The sequence below is a fragment of the Yarrowia lipolytica genome, chromosome 1C (genome assembly GCF_001761485.1).
Source record: "Yarrowia lipolytica chromosome 1C, complete sequence".
NCBI lineage: Eukaryota > Fungi > Ascomycota > Dipodascomycetes > Dipodascales > Yarrowia > Yarrowia lipolytica.
This window is the reverse complement of record NC_090772.1, coordinates 3,176,593-3,190,991: the sequence shown is the minus strand read 5'-3', so window position 1 is coordinate 3,190,991 and position 14,399 is coordinate 3,176,593. Positions and strand designations below refer to the sequence as shown.

Here is a 14,399-nt window from a genome sequence, read left to right as displayed (position 1 = left end):
ACTTTGCTACAATAATATAGTATAGCCTTCTGTCTTGGTGACAAGCAACAGTTAGCCATTATATATACTGTACCAAGCTGTAACACAAGCTTCGTCTCACCCAATTCATTATCATTACGTCGTAACTATTCACATATATACTTGCTCTTTCGTTGGTCAGCATTCCCATGCTCTTCGTTTGGTCAACTCACAATCATCTTTTGTCTCTCAATCTCATTAGTGGGCATGTTTTTGCTGACCCAGTTGATATCTCTGAGGAACTGACCGTAGTCGCCGTTGATTGCTCCTCGCACCCGCTTCTTGACCTTGTCGTAGTCCTCCTCCTGAGTCTGGTACTCTCTGACCACCAGGCCCTCCTCGAACTCAATGTACACTCGTGTGTCTCTGATTCGGAACTTGACGCCGTCTACTCTCAGAAAGAAGCGACTGAGCAGCAGCAGTCGTTTGGGCATGACTCTGATCTTGACTGACAGAACCGCACTTCCGTTGTCTGCCAGCTCGTCTTCATAAAGCACCATATCGTCAAAGAAGAGGATGGGATCCGGTAGAGTCAGCTTGTCCAGCGGTAATGGCTCCGGGCATGGCTTCCATTCAGCCTCACACTTGCCCTGTTGCACGTCTCCCAGGTACTTTGGCGAGTAAGTCCAGTCGAATGGTTTGTTGATAATCTGAATCTCTTCCTCCGCCGTCTCTTCTCGCGTTGCCAGCCAATGTTTGGAGTGGGCCACCACCAGTCCGGTGGGCTCACCTGTCTTGTCCACGAGATCCAGGGCGTTGATAGCGTCGAAATTGATGCTCCAACCTGACGCTTCATGTTCGATTTTAATGATGTTGTTGCCGAAGATCATTTCGGGCACTGGGATTCCAAGACGGGCTTCGGCCGCGTCGATTTCTGCAGCATTGAGAATCGGCCGCTTCTCGGCAGTCACAGTCCACCCTTTTTCTGAAATGGACGGCATGTTGTACGGAGTATGGTGAGCGTTGCAGGGTTCGCGGTCTTAGGCTTTACTTATCGAATATTAAGGCACGTTGATGCGTTCATGCAGGAATTAGTCATAACCTGAGAGATCAGGAGACCACGACATCCGCCTAAGGACAGTATTGGAAGTCACTACAAGTAATCTAACTCGTATAGAACAACTTATAACTATCAATAGAGACTTACGGTGAATGCACTTACGTAATACCCCGTTGCATGTAACACAACAACGTATGACTCTGCGTGAGACATGCCATGACTGTCATCTTGGAAAAGCACTATAGTGAGCACCTACAACTACAAGTACTGTATGTACTGTACGATACCTGTAGAGTAGCTACACTGTGAAAAACATATTGCGACGGTACTAAATAACAGTAAAGGTCAGCATTTTCAATTCCCAAACAGCTTCTGATTGTAGCCATTTGGGCATTTTTATGACTGCATCACCATACACGTGGTCGCCTAACTTTCGAGTTTTTGCCGCCCCCAGAGAGAGCTCTGACAGTGTCCGTCGCAAACTGCAGTATGTACGTAGCTGTAGTCATGCACGCACGTTGAAGAATGAAGGCAAGAATCACCATAGGAGGTTGATTTAGAGGTGGGTCAGTAGATTGTATGAGTATGTATGTACTGTAGTAGAATTTTTATTATAAACTGTAGCAGTGTCTTATTGAGTGGTCATGTAATTTTTGACCTATATTAGCTAGTACACATCAATAGCAGACAATACCCATTCCTGGGCTACATCATACTTGTATAAGGTACATTGTACAAGTACAAGTGGTTTGTTGTCGCCCACCATGGACATTCCATTTTCGAACCCCGGCTGACAGTACAAGTAAAATGCACATAGTGAAAAGCACCACAGAGGTGATTGGAAACATGGGCACCGAAACAACACGTTATTATATCATCATATATATAGTTTCTCTACGGATAACCTATGTAGTAGTTCATCTAACCTACTCATTGCTTCGTATCACTCCACATTGCTTCCTTTTACACCTGCCATAAATCATACGTTATCGCAGAGAGTCTATTTTCGGAAACTGCAGAAAACACGCGCCATCAGAGTGAACATTCCATCTACACAACTCCATCAATCTCGACACAATGATTCGAAGATCGTCGGCTACTTTCATAGCACTCATACTGACGCTTGTCATAATCACCCTGGTATCCCTGCGATCGGACCATGTGCCTGGACGAGCGGCTGTGTCCATGGTGGAAGATCGAATCACACGGGTCCAACCTGGCTCGAAAAAAGCTGCGGCGCCGGAAAAGGTCAACATTGTGAAGGATGACACGTCATCGGAGAACATCAAGGCCAAGAATGAGGCCGCCCAGCAGGTTCCCGACATTGGCGGACCCTCCATTATGGCCAAGATGGGTAACGAGACTCTCAAGGCTGAACTAGGAAGAGCATCGTGGAAACTGTTCCACACCATCATGGCCCAGTACCCCGAGACACCCACAAAACAGGAGCAAACCACGCTGAAAAACTACATATATCTCTTCTCTCAGGTCTACCCCTGTGGTGAGTGTGCTGAGCACTTTCAGAAGCTGCTGGCAAAGTTCCCCCCACAAGTCTCGTCTAGAAACACTGCATCACAGTGGGCTTGTTACGTCCACAACCAGGTCAACGAGCGGCTTGGAAAGGAGATTTTCGACTGCAACAATGTCGGAGAACATTACAAGTGTGGATGTGCCGAGGACGAGGAAGGAGGCGAGAAAAAGGAGGAGGACTCCGATATCATGGAGCCCATGGAAGATGATTTCACGTTTGGTCTCAAGTTGGATGAGAACGAATAACGAAGGTTTTATATATTAATTACTCAGACATTGTGCTATCAAATGAACTGGAATTGTACCATTCAAAAGCGGCTATACACTGTCATGTCTACGTTTTATAGTGTGTTTGGATATGGGGGCGGTAGTTTCTTACTACATACTGTAGCTACTGTATAAACTCATATGCACACACTCTACAAGTTTCGTCTATTCGAATATTTATCGATGTATAAATTATATGGTACATGTACGTAGGTCAGGAGGCGTCTGAGATATCGTCATCAGTCTCAGATTCCGTCATCAGTCTCAGATTCCGTCATCAGTTCAGATCTCGTCTCGCCAACTATCGCTTCTTCTTTTTAGTATCCTTTCGAGCAGGTTTCTTGGCCGGGCCCTCGTAGTGGGAATGGCCCAGTTTGGACACGGCATAGCCGTTTGACCAAGAGCATACTCGGTCGAATTCATCATCATCGTCCCCGTCAACATCGTTCTCCTTCTGATTCTTCTCGTTCTCCTTCTTATCCTCCTTGGTCTCTCCATTGTCTTTGCCGTCACCACTAGAAGCACCATTCTGGTGGTCCTCGTCTGTGTTCTCATCCTTCACCTCCTTCTCGTCGTCCTTGATTTCCTTTCTATCCTCCTTTCTCAGTTCGTTTTCCCTGCCGAGATCCTCTAATCGAGACACCATTGAAGCCTTGATCTTCTTCAAGACAGACAGCAGCTCCTTCTTAAGCTTGTGTTCTCGAGAACCCCACTGGTTGAGCCACTTGATCAACTCACCCAACTCCTTAGGGTGCTCCAAGTAGCCCCACTTGGTGTAGTCCTCCAAGTACCCTTCTCCCTCCACTTCACGCTTGGACTGGGGAATGTCACCAGTAAGGCAAAACTTGATTTCCTCTTCAAACGGACCTTGGACCCAGAGACGGCCCATGGTGAATCCGGTACCTTCTTCTTCTTCTGAACCGCCGGCATCCTCAATACCATTACCTTCGAACCACCAGTACCGATTGTGGAACCGATCCTTGCCCAGAAGACGAAGCCGGTTCACATCTGCAAATCGAATCTCCTCGTCTTTGGCGTTGATGACCGCAATTATCTCCTTGAGAGTTTCCTGTCTGTCCTGGATCTTAGTCCTAAGAGTACTGAGCAGCTCGTCATTGTCGGTCTTTGACTTTTTGGATGGGGGCTCGGATTCCTCGTTGTCTCCGTTCCCCTCTGCTTTCTTCTCAAAGCCATCCTTGTCCTCGGGGATCTTCTTCTCCTCCATCTCAAGCTCAATACGCTTCACTTCGTTTTCGAGAACCCGAATGTCGTCAGAAACAATCTTGTACTCTCGCTGCTTGTCCACCTTATCTCGTCGAAGCTCAGTCACTCGACCCATGCACTCTTCGATGTACGCTCGAATTGCATCAGTGGGGTGGATGAGGTTGCACAGAATCTGGATGATTTTGACCTTCTGGGTAAAATCAAGGTCAAAGTACCGGTCACGTGCAGAGGCAAGAGATACAGGGGCTTTGGCAGCAGCCCAAACATCAAGACAACCGTTAATAAAGTCTTCCCAGGGCTCGTAGTAGGTGAGATTGTAAAGAAGACCAATGAGAATGACTTGCCAACCTCCATCCTTGAAGTTTCGACGTTGCAGGCGGGTCTTCCAGTCAACTCCCTTGAAAACAGCATAGTTAGCACCCTTGTTTTCAGCTCCAGGAGACACGGACTTGGAATTCTTTTGCTCCTGCTCCTCTTCCTCTTCCTCTTCCTCTTCCTGCTCCTCTTCCTCTTCTGCCTCCTCAGTCTCCTCCTTTTTGATTTGCCTGGACGAACGTCGCGTTCGACCCCTCGGCTCTTCCTCCTTGACTTCCTCTTCCTCCTGTTCCTCCTTCTTGACTTCTTCCTCCTCCTCTTCTTCCTCCTCATCATAGTCTTCTTCCTCCTCATCGTCACTGATGTCGTCAGGGTACTCAACCAGAAGAGAATCACTGTTGGTTCCCACAACTTGACTCAGGAGAGCACAATGAATCTCGTTCAACAGATCACTCTCACCCTCGTATCGAAGTGCATCAATAAAATCGTCGTAGGTGAAAGAGTCCAAAACAAGAACCTCCTTGTACACATTGATAAACGTCCACACTTCTAGAGACACCTCAGTCAGATCAGATGGATATAACTTGTCGAAATGAAACACAGGCTTGGGATTCACACCCACAAGACGGTGTTCCAGATCTTCCCTAATCACCTGTTTAGGGGGAGGACTTCGTCGTTCAGTGACCACTGATGCCAGAGCAGTAGCAAGGGTTTTGGCTCCCAATCCTGCTCCTCCATTGCCACCTCCGTTCTGATGAGATACAGGGACTTGGATGTCTCTTTCCTTGAGTCCAGAGAGTCCCCCTAATGTCCTTATGAGCGCGTCGGCAGCGTTCTTCTCCTTGTTCTCCATCTTCAGTTTCTGTCGCTGCAAAATAATGTCGTTTTTCTCATTGTCTCGAGCCTGTTTGGCCTTGAGTCGGTCTTGGGTACGCTGTTTTCGCAGTTCTTCAGGCGACGGGTTTCCTCGGTACTGCGTCAGGTGAACGGGCACTGTCTGGTCGATTCTATACTTTTCTGCGTACTCTGGACGCACCAGCCAGGGCGCTCCGTTCCAGTTCTCCTTCTTTGCAGAGTACTTGATGAAGGTCTTGAGGGTCACCTTAGTGAAGTTCTTGCGATCACGTGTCAGCTGCGTCTCGTCGCAAACGTACACCTTGTTTGGATCACTGACTGCCTCCAGTCTGTACTTTGTGGTTGCAGGTCGGACGTCTCCGGAGTCGAGAGTGATGCTGTTGAACTTGGCCTTTTCTCTAATGATGGCAGGGACCCTTTCGGTGGCTCCTGTGGCGGTTTCGATGATGGCAATTACGATTTCTCCAGGGAAGAAGTCCTTCTTGAACTCGCCATAGAGAGTATCAACGAGTCCATCTAGTCTGCTGATTGTGGAGAATTGAATGCGTCGAAGTACAGGTTCCTTTAGGTTCTCGGGGAAGGCGTCCATGATTTCCTTGGAGCCATGCAGCTCGCTTTTGAGAGCTTCAAACAGCGTGAGACACGAGTGGCCCGTGACCTCGCAAATGAACTTTTTCTGCTTGTAGAAGTCCATGCGGGTCAAATAGTCGTCGTAGTTGTTGAAGTACTCGCCCGTGGCATCAATCCACCACACTTCGTCATCTTCCTCGACGTAGATAGGTGGTGCAAAATGAATGGCTTTTCGCTTAAACAAAACCTGGGTTAGTAGCTGGATGTTGTAGATGTTGAGACTAAAATGTCGATCTGACGCGCTTGAGATGATGATGTACAGCTCTCGCGTCGTCTGTGTCTCTTGGTTTCAGGCTGGTCACTTACCATGGCGTGTCATGTAAATCGCAACGACGGGATTTGTGAATTTGGTGGAGAAATGGACAAGATGAGCGAGCCAAAATTACCACGCACATGGTTTGAGCTTTGCTGAACTTACATATAACTTACATACAAGTACAATATACACGCATAAACGCAGTCTCAAAGTATAATAGGAGCTTCGGTTTGATGCCAATATTAATCATAATGTGACAATGTAGCTTCATCCACACCGGACCTGTGGGTCGAACCAAGTATGGCCAAAAGTGCACGATTTTGTACTCATTTTGACCGCGCCAGTGAGCAGGAATCGCATGGCCCATCCCCAGTTGTATTTATATAGACCCATTCGTTCCCCCGACTTAAACCACAGCCACTTGCAACGTTGTACACAGTGCGCTAATCAATCAAAACGTTATAAGAGCATCGCATAAGAATGTTCGCAGCAGCAGGCCGGCAACATCTCAACCCCTTACTGAGCGGACATACGCCCATAGGAAGACGTTTGACAAGGTGGTGATGGTCTTAGAGCGGATATTTCGATGTGGTTTGTGAGCCTCTCGTCATCAACCCTCTTATCTCCGAATTATCTCCGACACTACTGTACTGCTGGTAGTACTCGAATAGATAGGGTTGGATTGGGTTGGGGCCTGAAGCCATACGAAGAGTGCTTAGTCTGGTGTCCATGATTAACTCGGCGTTTTGGATTTGATAACGTGCCTGTTTGTGTGGATGAAGGAGTGTTGGATTGGGTGTTTTCAGTATCACCATCTATCAACTGTACTCGTATGGTGAACACCCTTGCATCGTGTCTAATAATTGTATGGTATGTACACTACAGTATGTAGTAGGAAGCTTTCAGACACACTGGTTCCAACCATACAAGTCGCAAGGACATGTGATGCGTTTATGCTGATCCAACCGCTGTTTCATGCCACACAGCCCATATTCCAAACCTCTCATGGCATTTGCATGTACATCCTGTTCGTACTCGTGCCACCACCACCATATGGTACTGGGGGCTTCTTGTAGCTGTCCCAGCCATACACGCCTGTAGCTACGCGTGGTAGAGCCATAATTAAGCGTAGAAAAAAATCACCATACCGCAGCAGGAGCATGTTCGAGTATGTACAATACTGTACTTGAGTACTACTTGTACTCGTACTGTAATTCTACAATTATTCCTATCAGTATGTACACTGTACCCGGAACCTACACCAGTGTCTCAACCAGGTTATTCTCGCACTTTTGAACTCCCACCGTATCGAGTACAGTATCTGTACGTCATTATGAGGCTGGGAATAAATGCCGATCACGTGGCAGCAAAAGTTCTACACGTTTTGCCTTTCTTCCAATTGGGTGTTCCACACATTGCCCTCCCATCTCCCTCACCGCCCCCCTCGCACTCTATTTAGATTTAATTTGCGCCGTGGAATCGAACTCCCAACCTCCCGGTTCGGGCAGCTCATCGCTGACCCGCGGTACCTGAGTTACCCTACTGCTTGGCAATAAGGTAAAATATGTGCATGCCCCAACCTCGAATTGCCTCTTTGGGAAGCTGTATCAAAACACAATCCAAACAACTGTATTTGCTTGCATTGCATATCTATCCATCTTACTTGTGACATTAGGAGAAGAACCCAGACGATACTCCACACTCGATTATTACCGCGGGAAAGGCCACAACACACCGTATCCACCGCATAATCGAGATCCACCTGTTGCAAAATTCGCTGCGGTCGATTTATTTTTTACCCGGACTTGCTTATACACCCCCGCTGCTAGGCGCTCTTGATTTTGTGTCACTCAAATTTGCATCGTATACCATTTCTCTCCACCACACCAAGATGGTGACGCTACGAAAAACCAAAAACAGCTCAGCCACCGGTCTGACGACCCCCCCGCCATCGTTTTCACAAGTCGACACAAAACCCGAACAGCCCGACACCAAGCATAACTCACAACACTCTCTCGACGCACAGCTTCTGGCTCTTCAGGAAACAATACTCAACGAAAGCGACTCGTCCTTCTCTTCGGTCGACAGCGCAGTGGCGTCCATGGACGACTTTTCGCACGCCCAGACGCCGGAGACGACATTCACCAGCGATGATGACGTTCTACGTGATTTAAAGATGGAGGAAAAAGAGTCCGACAGCAACAACGACAGCTGCGAGGATTCAGCCAATTATATGCCCAAGGCCAAACCCAAGTCCAGCAGGCGGAAACCCCTACCCGAACGAGACGATGACGCGCCCGAAGTGATGGATATCACTTCGATCGGAAACGTGGACACATACTCGTACAGTGCTCTTCGAAACAGCGACATCAACAGAAAAGACCTCGAGCTACTGCACCACGTGTTCCACAACTCCCAGCGGCTGGTGGTGATCACCGGCGCAGGCATTAGTGTGCATGCCGGCATTCCCGATTTCCGGTCCGATAAGGGTCTTTTTGTGAGCCTAAAGGATGAGTACAATCTCAAGACCACCGGTAAGGCTCTCTTTGATGCCAGCGTGTTCAGAGAGCCGGCCACGACGATGCATTTCCATTCGGCCATTAATGGACTGCAGAAACTGTGTCAGGACGCGAAGCACACACCTTTCCACCACTTCCTCAACTCCATTTCGGAGCAGAACCGACTGGCTCGACTCTACTCGCAAAACATTGACTGTCTGGACACGTCACTGCCCCACCTGAGCACTTCTGTGCCTCTACAGAAGCCTTGGCCCACTACAGTGCAACTTCATGGCTCCATCAGCAAGATGAACTGCATGAAGTGTGGCTGGATGAGCGATTTGGACCCCGAGCTGTTTGTCGGGGAGGACATGCCCCTGTGTCCCGCTTGCGTAGAGATGGAGGAGGCACGAGAGGTGGCCGGAAAGCGACCTCAGGGGGTGGGTAAACTACGACCCCGAATTGTGCTCTACAACGAGTTCAACCCCGATGCCGAGTCCATTGGAGAGCTCTCCGAGTCTGACCTACATTCACGGCCCGACGGACTCATTGTGGTTGGAACTACACTCAAGATTCCCGGAGTGAAGCGAATCGTGCGGGAAATGGCTGCCGCAGTGCATGCCATGAACGGAGGAGTTGTGTGGCTTAACCGCGATGACCCTCCTACGCTCGGAAAGCCTTTTGAGGGTGTTTTCGACCTTCTCGTCAAGGGTGACTGCCAGCTGGTTCCTAAGCTGCTGCAGGACTTTGAGACTGAGCAGGAGGATCTCAAGATAGAGGCTCGGGAGGAGAAGAAGCGCAAGATCCAGGAGGAGCGGGACGCCAAGCGACGGGAACGGGAGCAGGAGAAGGAGAACCGACAGAGGGCCCGTGAGGAGGAGAAACTACAGCGACAGCGAGCTCGAGAGCAGGAGAAGGAGGAAAAACGACGAGCTCGAGAGGAGAAGATGGCCCAGCGAAGAGGTGTCAAGACGGAGATGAAGATAGAGATGAAGACGGAGGCTAGCACTACCCACATCCACAACCCCGCTCACAGTCCTCAGCGATCTACGCAGAACCCCGAGAAGCATCCACAGAATCCTCCACGGTTCACGGTCAACCCCTTCCCTGACAACCACCCTCTACACCAGCAACAGCAGGAAACCCTCATGCAATACCAACAAATGCGTGGACACCAGCAACAGCTACAGCAGCAGCGACAGCAGCAATTTATGTATCACGGCAGCCATGATATGCACCTCCATCAGCAAGGACAACACAATCATCATATCCAGCATCAGCAACATCATCAGCAATACCAGTATCACCACCACATGACTCCGCAAACATGCAACGATGCTCCTCCTGCTAACTGGGGTCCTGCTCCGGAGTACTGGCCCGGAGGCCCTCACATGGTGCAGTTCCATCACATGCAGCACCAAGCGTTTGTGCAGCAGCACGTTGTTACGCAAAATCAATCTTTTGCAGCTGCTCATCACCAGCAGACACTGTCCTTCCCAGTGACCAAGCGTGAGTTCCCTCATCACGAGAATTTTGAGCAGAGCAAGAAGCAGTGCTAGATACCAGGGAGGAACTATTTATTGTACGTAATGTATGAACTTGTAACATATGACGAGTGCGTACTTGTAGTTGAACTTGCCGTTAACTGCAAGTTGTGACAATCGCGTGACACGTTATGTGTGTTGGAATGTGCAGGCATGTCTTTATGGAGTCTAATAATCTAGACAGTCCCGCCGACGAGATATACGAAATGTGAGTGATGGCATTGTGTTGCGTATAAAATGGGCTTAATAGTCTTACAGGACAGACAAATTTGTTTTGTGTGGTCATTTTTTTATTCTAGGGAAATACATTTCGCTACTGATGTTTTTCCTTCTTATTAAGCAAGTATGACTAATCAAAACTCAAATCGTAGTCCCCCATATTTCCAAAAAATTAAGAAAACATGGTTTCTTGGTCTAGTTGGTCATGGCATCTGCTTAACACGCAGAACGTCGGCAGTTCGATCCTGCCAGAAATCACTTTTTTTGCTTGCCCCAGAACTTTTGGAGTTCGCGTTTTTCGGAGAGTTTGAACACAAAGAAAAGAATTTTGATGCATACTATTTACGTCACGTGTTTGGCTTTAATATCCCCCTTATTCTTAACAATGACATATGGTGGGGGTGGGGCTACAAGTTCTTGGTTTTGAGAAATTAAACCGTGAGGATAAATTAGTAATGTGACATCTCATCCATTTGGCCGTGACAATCCCCCTATCTCCGAGTTCCGATATTTTTTGTGAGTCACATGTACGAGAGTACCTTCTGGGAGACTCGTATTTTCCTCCCTCCCTCAAAAAATGAATACGTCCGTCTCTCTCTTTGGGCGGTTGGAGTTGCATCTGCGGAGCACAAGCGTGACGACATTGACGTAAACGTAGACGTGAGATTTACGACAACGGTTTGAAGAAAAAGGTGTGACAAGCCGATCACATTGGCTATGCAGGCAATTGGACAACCAGGTATCACGTGACAGATAATTCATAGCTCGTTCCGAGCGGTTGTTTTCTCTCTCCTCTCCTCTCCCTGCTCATCTCCTCTCATCTCTCGAGCACCCCCATTTCCGCTCCCAAGGTGTCCACTTTTCGTGCTTGGCACAGTCCAATGCTGCAGAGTTGGCTTGTCTACGGGCCTTAAGCTTCGGACCATCTGCTGTGTTTCTCCACATTTTAGAGTTTTTTTATCCAAAAATTGCCAGAGGCTTGCCCTTCTCCGCGATCGTTAAAATCACCGCTTAAATTCTCTTCGAGATTTCTGATTGAGTGAGGAGACCCCTGACGCCATCGACGCACGTCAACAGCGACCAACGACACATCACGTGATACGACTCTGCGCCCAACCTGCTCCCCGCCCCCCCCTGTGCACGTGACCACCTCGCCCACGGATTAATATTCGAGACATTCTCAACCATACGTCTCACTCGCAAATACAGTCTAGACCGACATCTATTCTGCCAGGTTCAGCTGTCGTCCATTCTGAACTAATTTGACTTCACACCAGAGTGCGTGTTTCCGCCGAGTCGCACTTTTAGACCGTCGAGATACGTCATACGACTGGTGGATCCGATACGTTAGCTGCAAGTACAGTACGAGTACCACCAGTACAGTAGTGCGATATACGATACTACACACACCATTGGTAGTCCTGAAACAACGACTACAACCACCAAAACAGCCATTATTACATTTTCATCATGACGGAAAAACGAGCCAACGAAAGCACAGGCGACAACAACAACAATAACAGTGCGGTGGCGACTGCTCCAGACACCAAGAAACGCCGAGTCATTCGAGCGTGCGACGAGTGTCGGAAGAAGAAGGTCAAATGTGATGGACAGCAACCGTGTATCCATTGCACAGTGTACTCGTTCAAATGCACGTACGACCAGCCGCCACGACGCAAAAAGGTTCCGGATAACGCGGAGAAAAGCAAGGTCAGCGAAACGATTCTCGCCCATCTTTTCCCGGACGTGGACTTCTACTCGGCCGACTTTTCGCTGGACGACTTTGTGTCGCGTGCCCAGTACCTGAGTCAATCGGGCGTCAATCTTGTAGACATGCTGGGGCTCAAACAGGGTGCCAACAACGGCACCCCTCTTCCCAACATCAACAGACTGGTCAAATCACCCAGCTCGTCGTCCCCCGGTATGCTAGGCCAGGAGTTTCGAATCATTCTGCCTCCCAAACATGTGGCTTCACATCTTATAGAGTCGGTGTGGAACCACAGTTGTGTGCTGTACCGGTTCTACCATCGTCCCACATTTATCAGAGACCTGGACTTGCTGTACGACACAGACCCCGAAGACTACACCGACCAACAAAGCAAGATTCTGCCCCTGGTGTACTCTGTGATGGCAGTTGGAGTGCTGTTTAGCATGGACAAGTGTGAACAGCTCGGTTTCAAGGACGCTTCGGAGGGATATAAGTACTTCGTGGCAGCCAGACGGCTCGTGGACATTGCGGACGCACGGGAAATGTACGCCATGCAAAGTATTGTCATGATGGTCATGTTTCTGCAATGCAGTGCTCGGCTGAGTACGTGCTACGCGTACATTGGAGTGGCTCTGAGAAGTGCTCTACGAGCCGGTCTGCATCGAAAGGTGGCCCACAATTTCAACCCCGTCGAGCTGGAAACACGAAAACGAATGTTTTGGACCATCTGGAAGATGGATATTTATGTCAACGCAATGTTGGGTCTGCCGAGAGGTATTCCCGAGGACGAGTTTGACCAGGAGATTCCGCTGGATTACGACGACGAGAAAATCACAGAAGATGGATACTTTCCTCAAAAGGAGAACCATTTGTCGAGTGCCAGCATCGCCAACGCCCATACTCGACTCATGATCATTCTCTCACACGTCATGAAGTACATTTACCCTGTCAAGGGAGCCGACAAGGACAAGTCCGTGCAGCTTGGAAAGAGCATGTTCGACAAGGTGACTCTGCTGGAGAATGAGATTAGAGACTGGCTTCGAAACCTGCCAGCCGAGCTGAAACCCGGCGCTAACCCCAAGCCCGAATACTACAAGGCCAATCGACTGCTTCATATTTCCTTCTGTCACGTTCAGATTGTACTGTATCGACCTTTTATACACTATTGCTCGCCCAAGTTCCAAATCCCCGGTGTCAACGAGAAGGCGAAGGCATGTGCTCGTTCGTGTATCAACGTGGCTCGAACTGTCATGTACATTGCAGATGAGTTGGTATCCAACAAACTGCTCAACGGCGCGTACTGGTACTCCATTTACACCATCTTCTTCTCGGTGGCCTGCCTGGTGTTCTACGTGCATGAGAATCCCGACACCCTACAATCTGAGCAGATTCGCAGCGACGCCGAGCTTGGAAAGAACGCTCTCATGATTCTCAAGGACTCATCCATCTCCGCTGCTCGAACCTACAAGCTCTTGAACTCGCTGTTTGAGCAGCTCAATCGCCGAACGGCCGGAATGAAGCCCATCGTCAGTGAAGAGGGTCCCGTCACACGAGTCGACACCACAGATTTCAGCAACGTGGACGCAGGCGGCAACCAAGAGCTGCTCGACACTGAGCTGTTCAAGAAGAAAAAGCCTGTGGCTGGTCTGGATCTTGGTGTCGGAGGCTCTGGAGGACTTGGAGGAGTAGGAGTAGGAGTAGGAGTTGGAGGTGTGGGAGGCGCCCCGGACATCAGTCTCGGCACTTCTCCCATCACCAGAGCGCAAGTACAGGGTGCAGGAGTATCCCCTGTCGTCGGAGCTGGTGTCTCACCCGCCACTGGGGTGTCTCAACAATCTACTCCCGTTCAAATGAACACTGGGGTGTCTCCTGCTGGAGCTGATATCGGTATGGGTGGCGAGCTTGGAGCCGACTTTGTGCCTCCTCTCAACCACGCCATTCCCGTGTCTCAGCTGCCCACCAACGTGGGCTTCAATGCGGACTCGTTTGGAGCCTTCAACGGCCTGCCTCTCACCTCGGAGGACATCCCCAACGGGCCCGAAGAGACGTACGTGCCTGGATTTATGGACTCACTGGAAACCAAGGTCTTTGGTCGGTTCCTGCCTCCATACATGCTCAACGAAGGGGGCGGGTGTCAGACCAACCCCTCGGAGCAGGGCTCCATGGACTTCAACATCCCCGACGCACCCGTCTACTCCAACAACAACATGGGCAATCTGGAGGACACAAACTGGTCTGAGTTCTTTGACGACGACAATCTGTTGTCGGGTATCCCTAACTATTCGCAGCAGTAAAGATGCCAGACAGAAACACCAGGGAGAATGTATATAAACGC

The 14,399-nt window shown here is 49.3% G+C and overlaps 6 protein-coding genes and 1 non-coding gene across 7 annotated transcripts; 4 read left to right on the top strand and 3 right to left on the bottom strand.

The window, feature by feature from the left end:
- Positions 1 to 182: 182 nt before the first annotated feature.
- Positions 183 to 959, bottom strand: YALI1_C31900g (uncharacterized protein; the record flags this gene model as incomplete). The annotated part of the gene is made up of 1 exon (XM_502165.3): positions 183 to 959. One exon carries the CDS (start codon positions 957 to 959, stop codon positions 183 to 185), a length of 777 nt encoding a protein of 258 aa, XP_502165.1.
- A 1,136-nt stretch (positions 960 to 2,095) lies between these two features.
- YALI1_C31888g (uncharacterized protein) lies at positions 2,096 to 2,794 on the top strand (the record flags this gene model as incomplete). The annotated part of the gene is made up of 1 exon (XM_502164.3): positions 2,096 to 2,794. The coding sequence occupies one exon, from the start codon at positions 2,096 to 2,098 to the stop codon at positions 2,792 to 2,794; it is 699 nt and encodes a 232-aa protein (XP_502164.1).
- Positions 2,795 to 3,116: 322 nt separating this feature from the next.
- YALI1_C31848g (uncharacterized protein) lies at positions 3,117 to 6,148 on the bottom strand (the record flags this gene model as incomplete). Its single annotated transcript, XM_502163.4, has 2 exons — positions 3,117 to 6,026; positions 6,146 to 6,148. 2 exons carry the CDS (start codon positions 6,146 to 6,148, stop codon positions 3,117 to 3,119), a joined length of 2,913 nt encoding a protein of 970 aa, XP_502163.4.
- Positions 6,149 to 7,986: 1,838 nt separating this feature from the next.
- YALI1_C31830g (uncharacterized protein) lies at positions 7,987 to 10,152 on the top strand (the record flags this gene model as incomplete). Its single annotated transcript, XM_502162.1, has 1 exon — positions 7,987 to 10,152. The coding sequence occupies one exon, from the start codon at positions 7,987 to 7,989 to the stop codon at positions 10,150 to 10,152; it is 2,166 nt and encodes a 721-aa protein (XP_502162.1).
- A 388-nt stretch (positions 10,153 to 10,540) lies between these two features.
- On the top strand, positions 10,541 to 10,614 carry YALI1_C31804r. Its single transcript has one exon. It is a non-coding gene; the product is annotated as a tRNA-Val (tRNA).
- Positions 10,615 to 11,367: 753 nt separating this feature from the next.
- YALI1_C31793g (uncharacterized protein) lies at positions 11,368 to 11,682 on the bottom strand (the record flags this gene model as incomplete). The annotated part of the gene is made up of 2 exons (XM_068282539.1): positions 11,368 to 11,578; positions 11,624 to 11,682. 2 exons carry the CDS (start codon positions 11,680 to 11,682, stop codon positions 11,368 to 11,370), a joined length of 270 nt encoding a protein of 89 aa, XP_068138640.1.
- A 144-nt stretch (positions 11,683 to 11,826) lies between these two features.
- Positions 11,827 to 14,358, top strand: YALI1_C31791g (uncharacterized protein; the record flags this gene model as incomplete). Its single annotated transcript, XM_502161.3, has 1 exon — positions 11,827 to 14,358. One exon carries the CDS (start codon positions 11,827 to 11,829, stop codon positions 14,356 to 14,358), a length of 2,532 nt encoding a protein of 843 aa, XP_502161.1.
- Between the last annotated feature and the right edge of the window lie 41 nt (positions 14,359 to 14,399).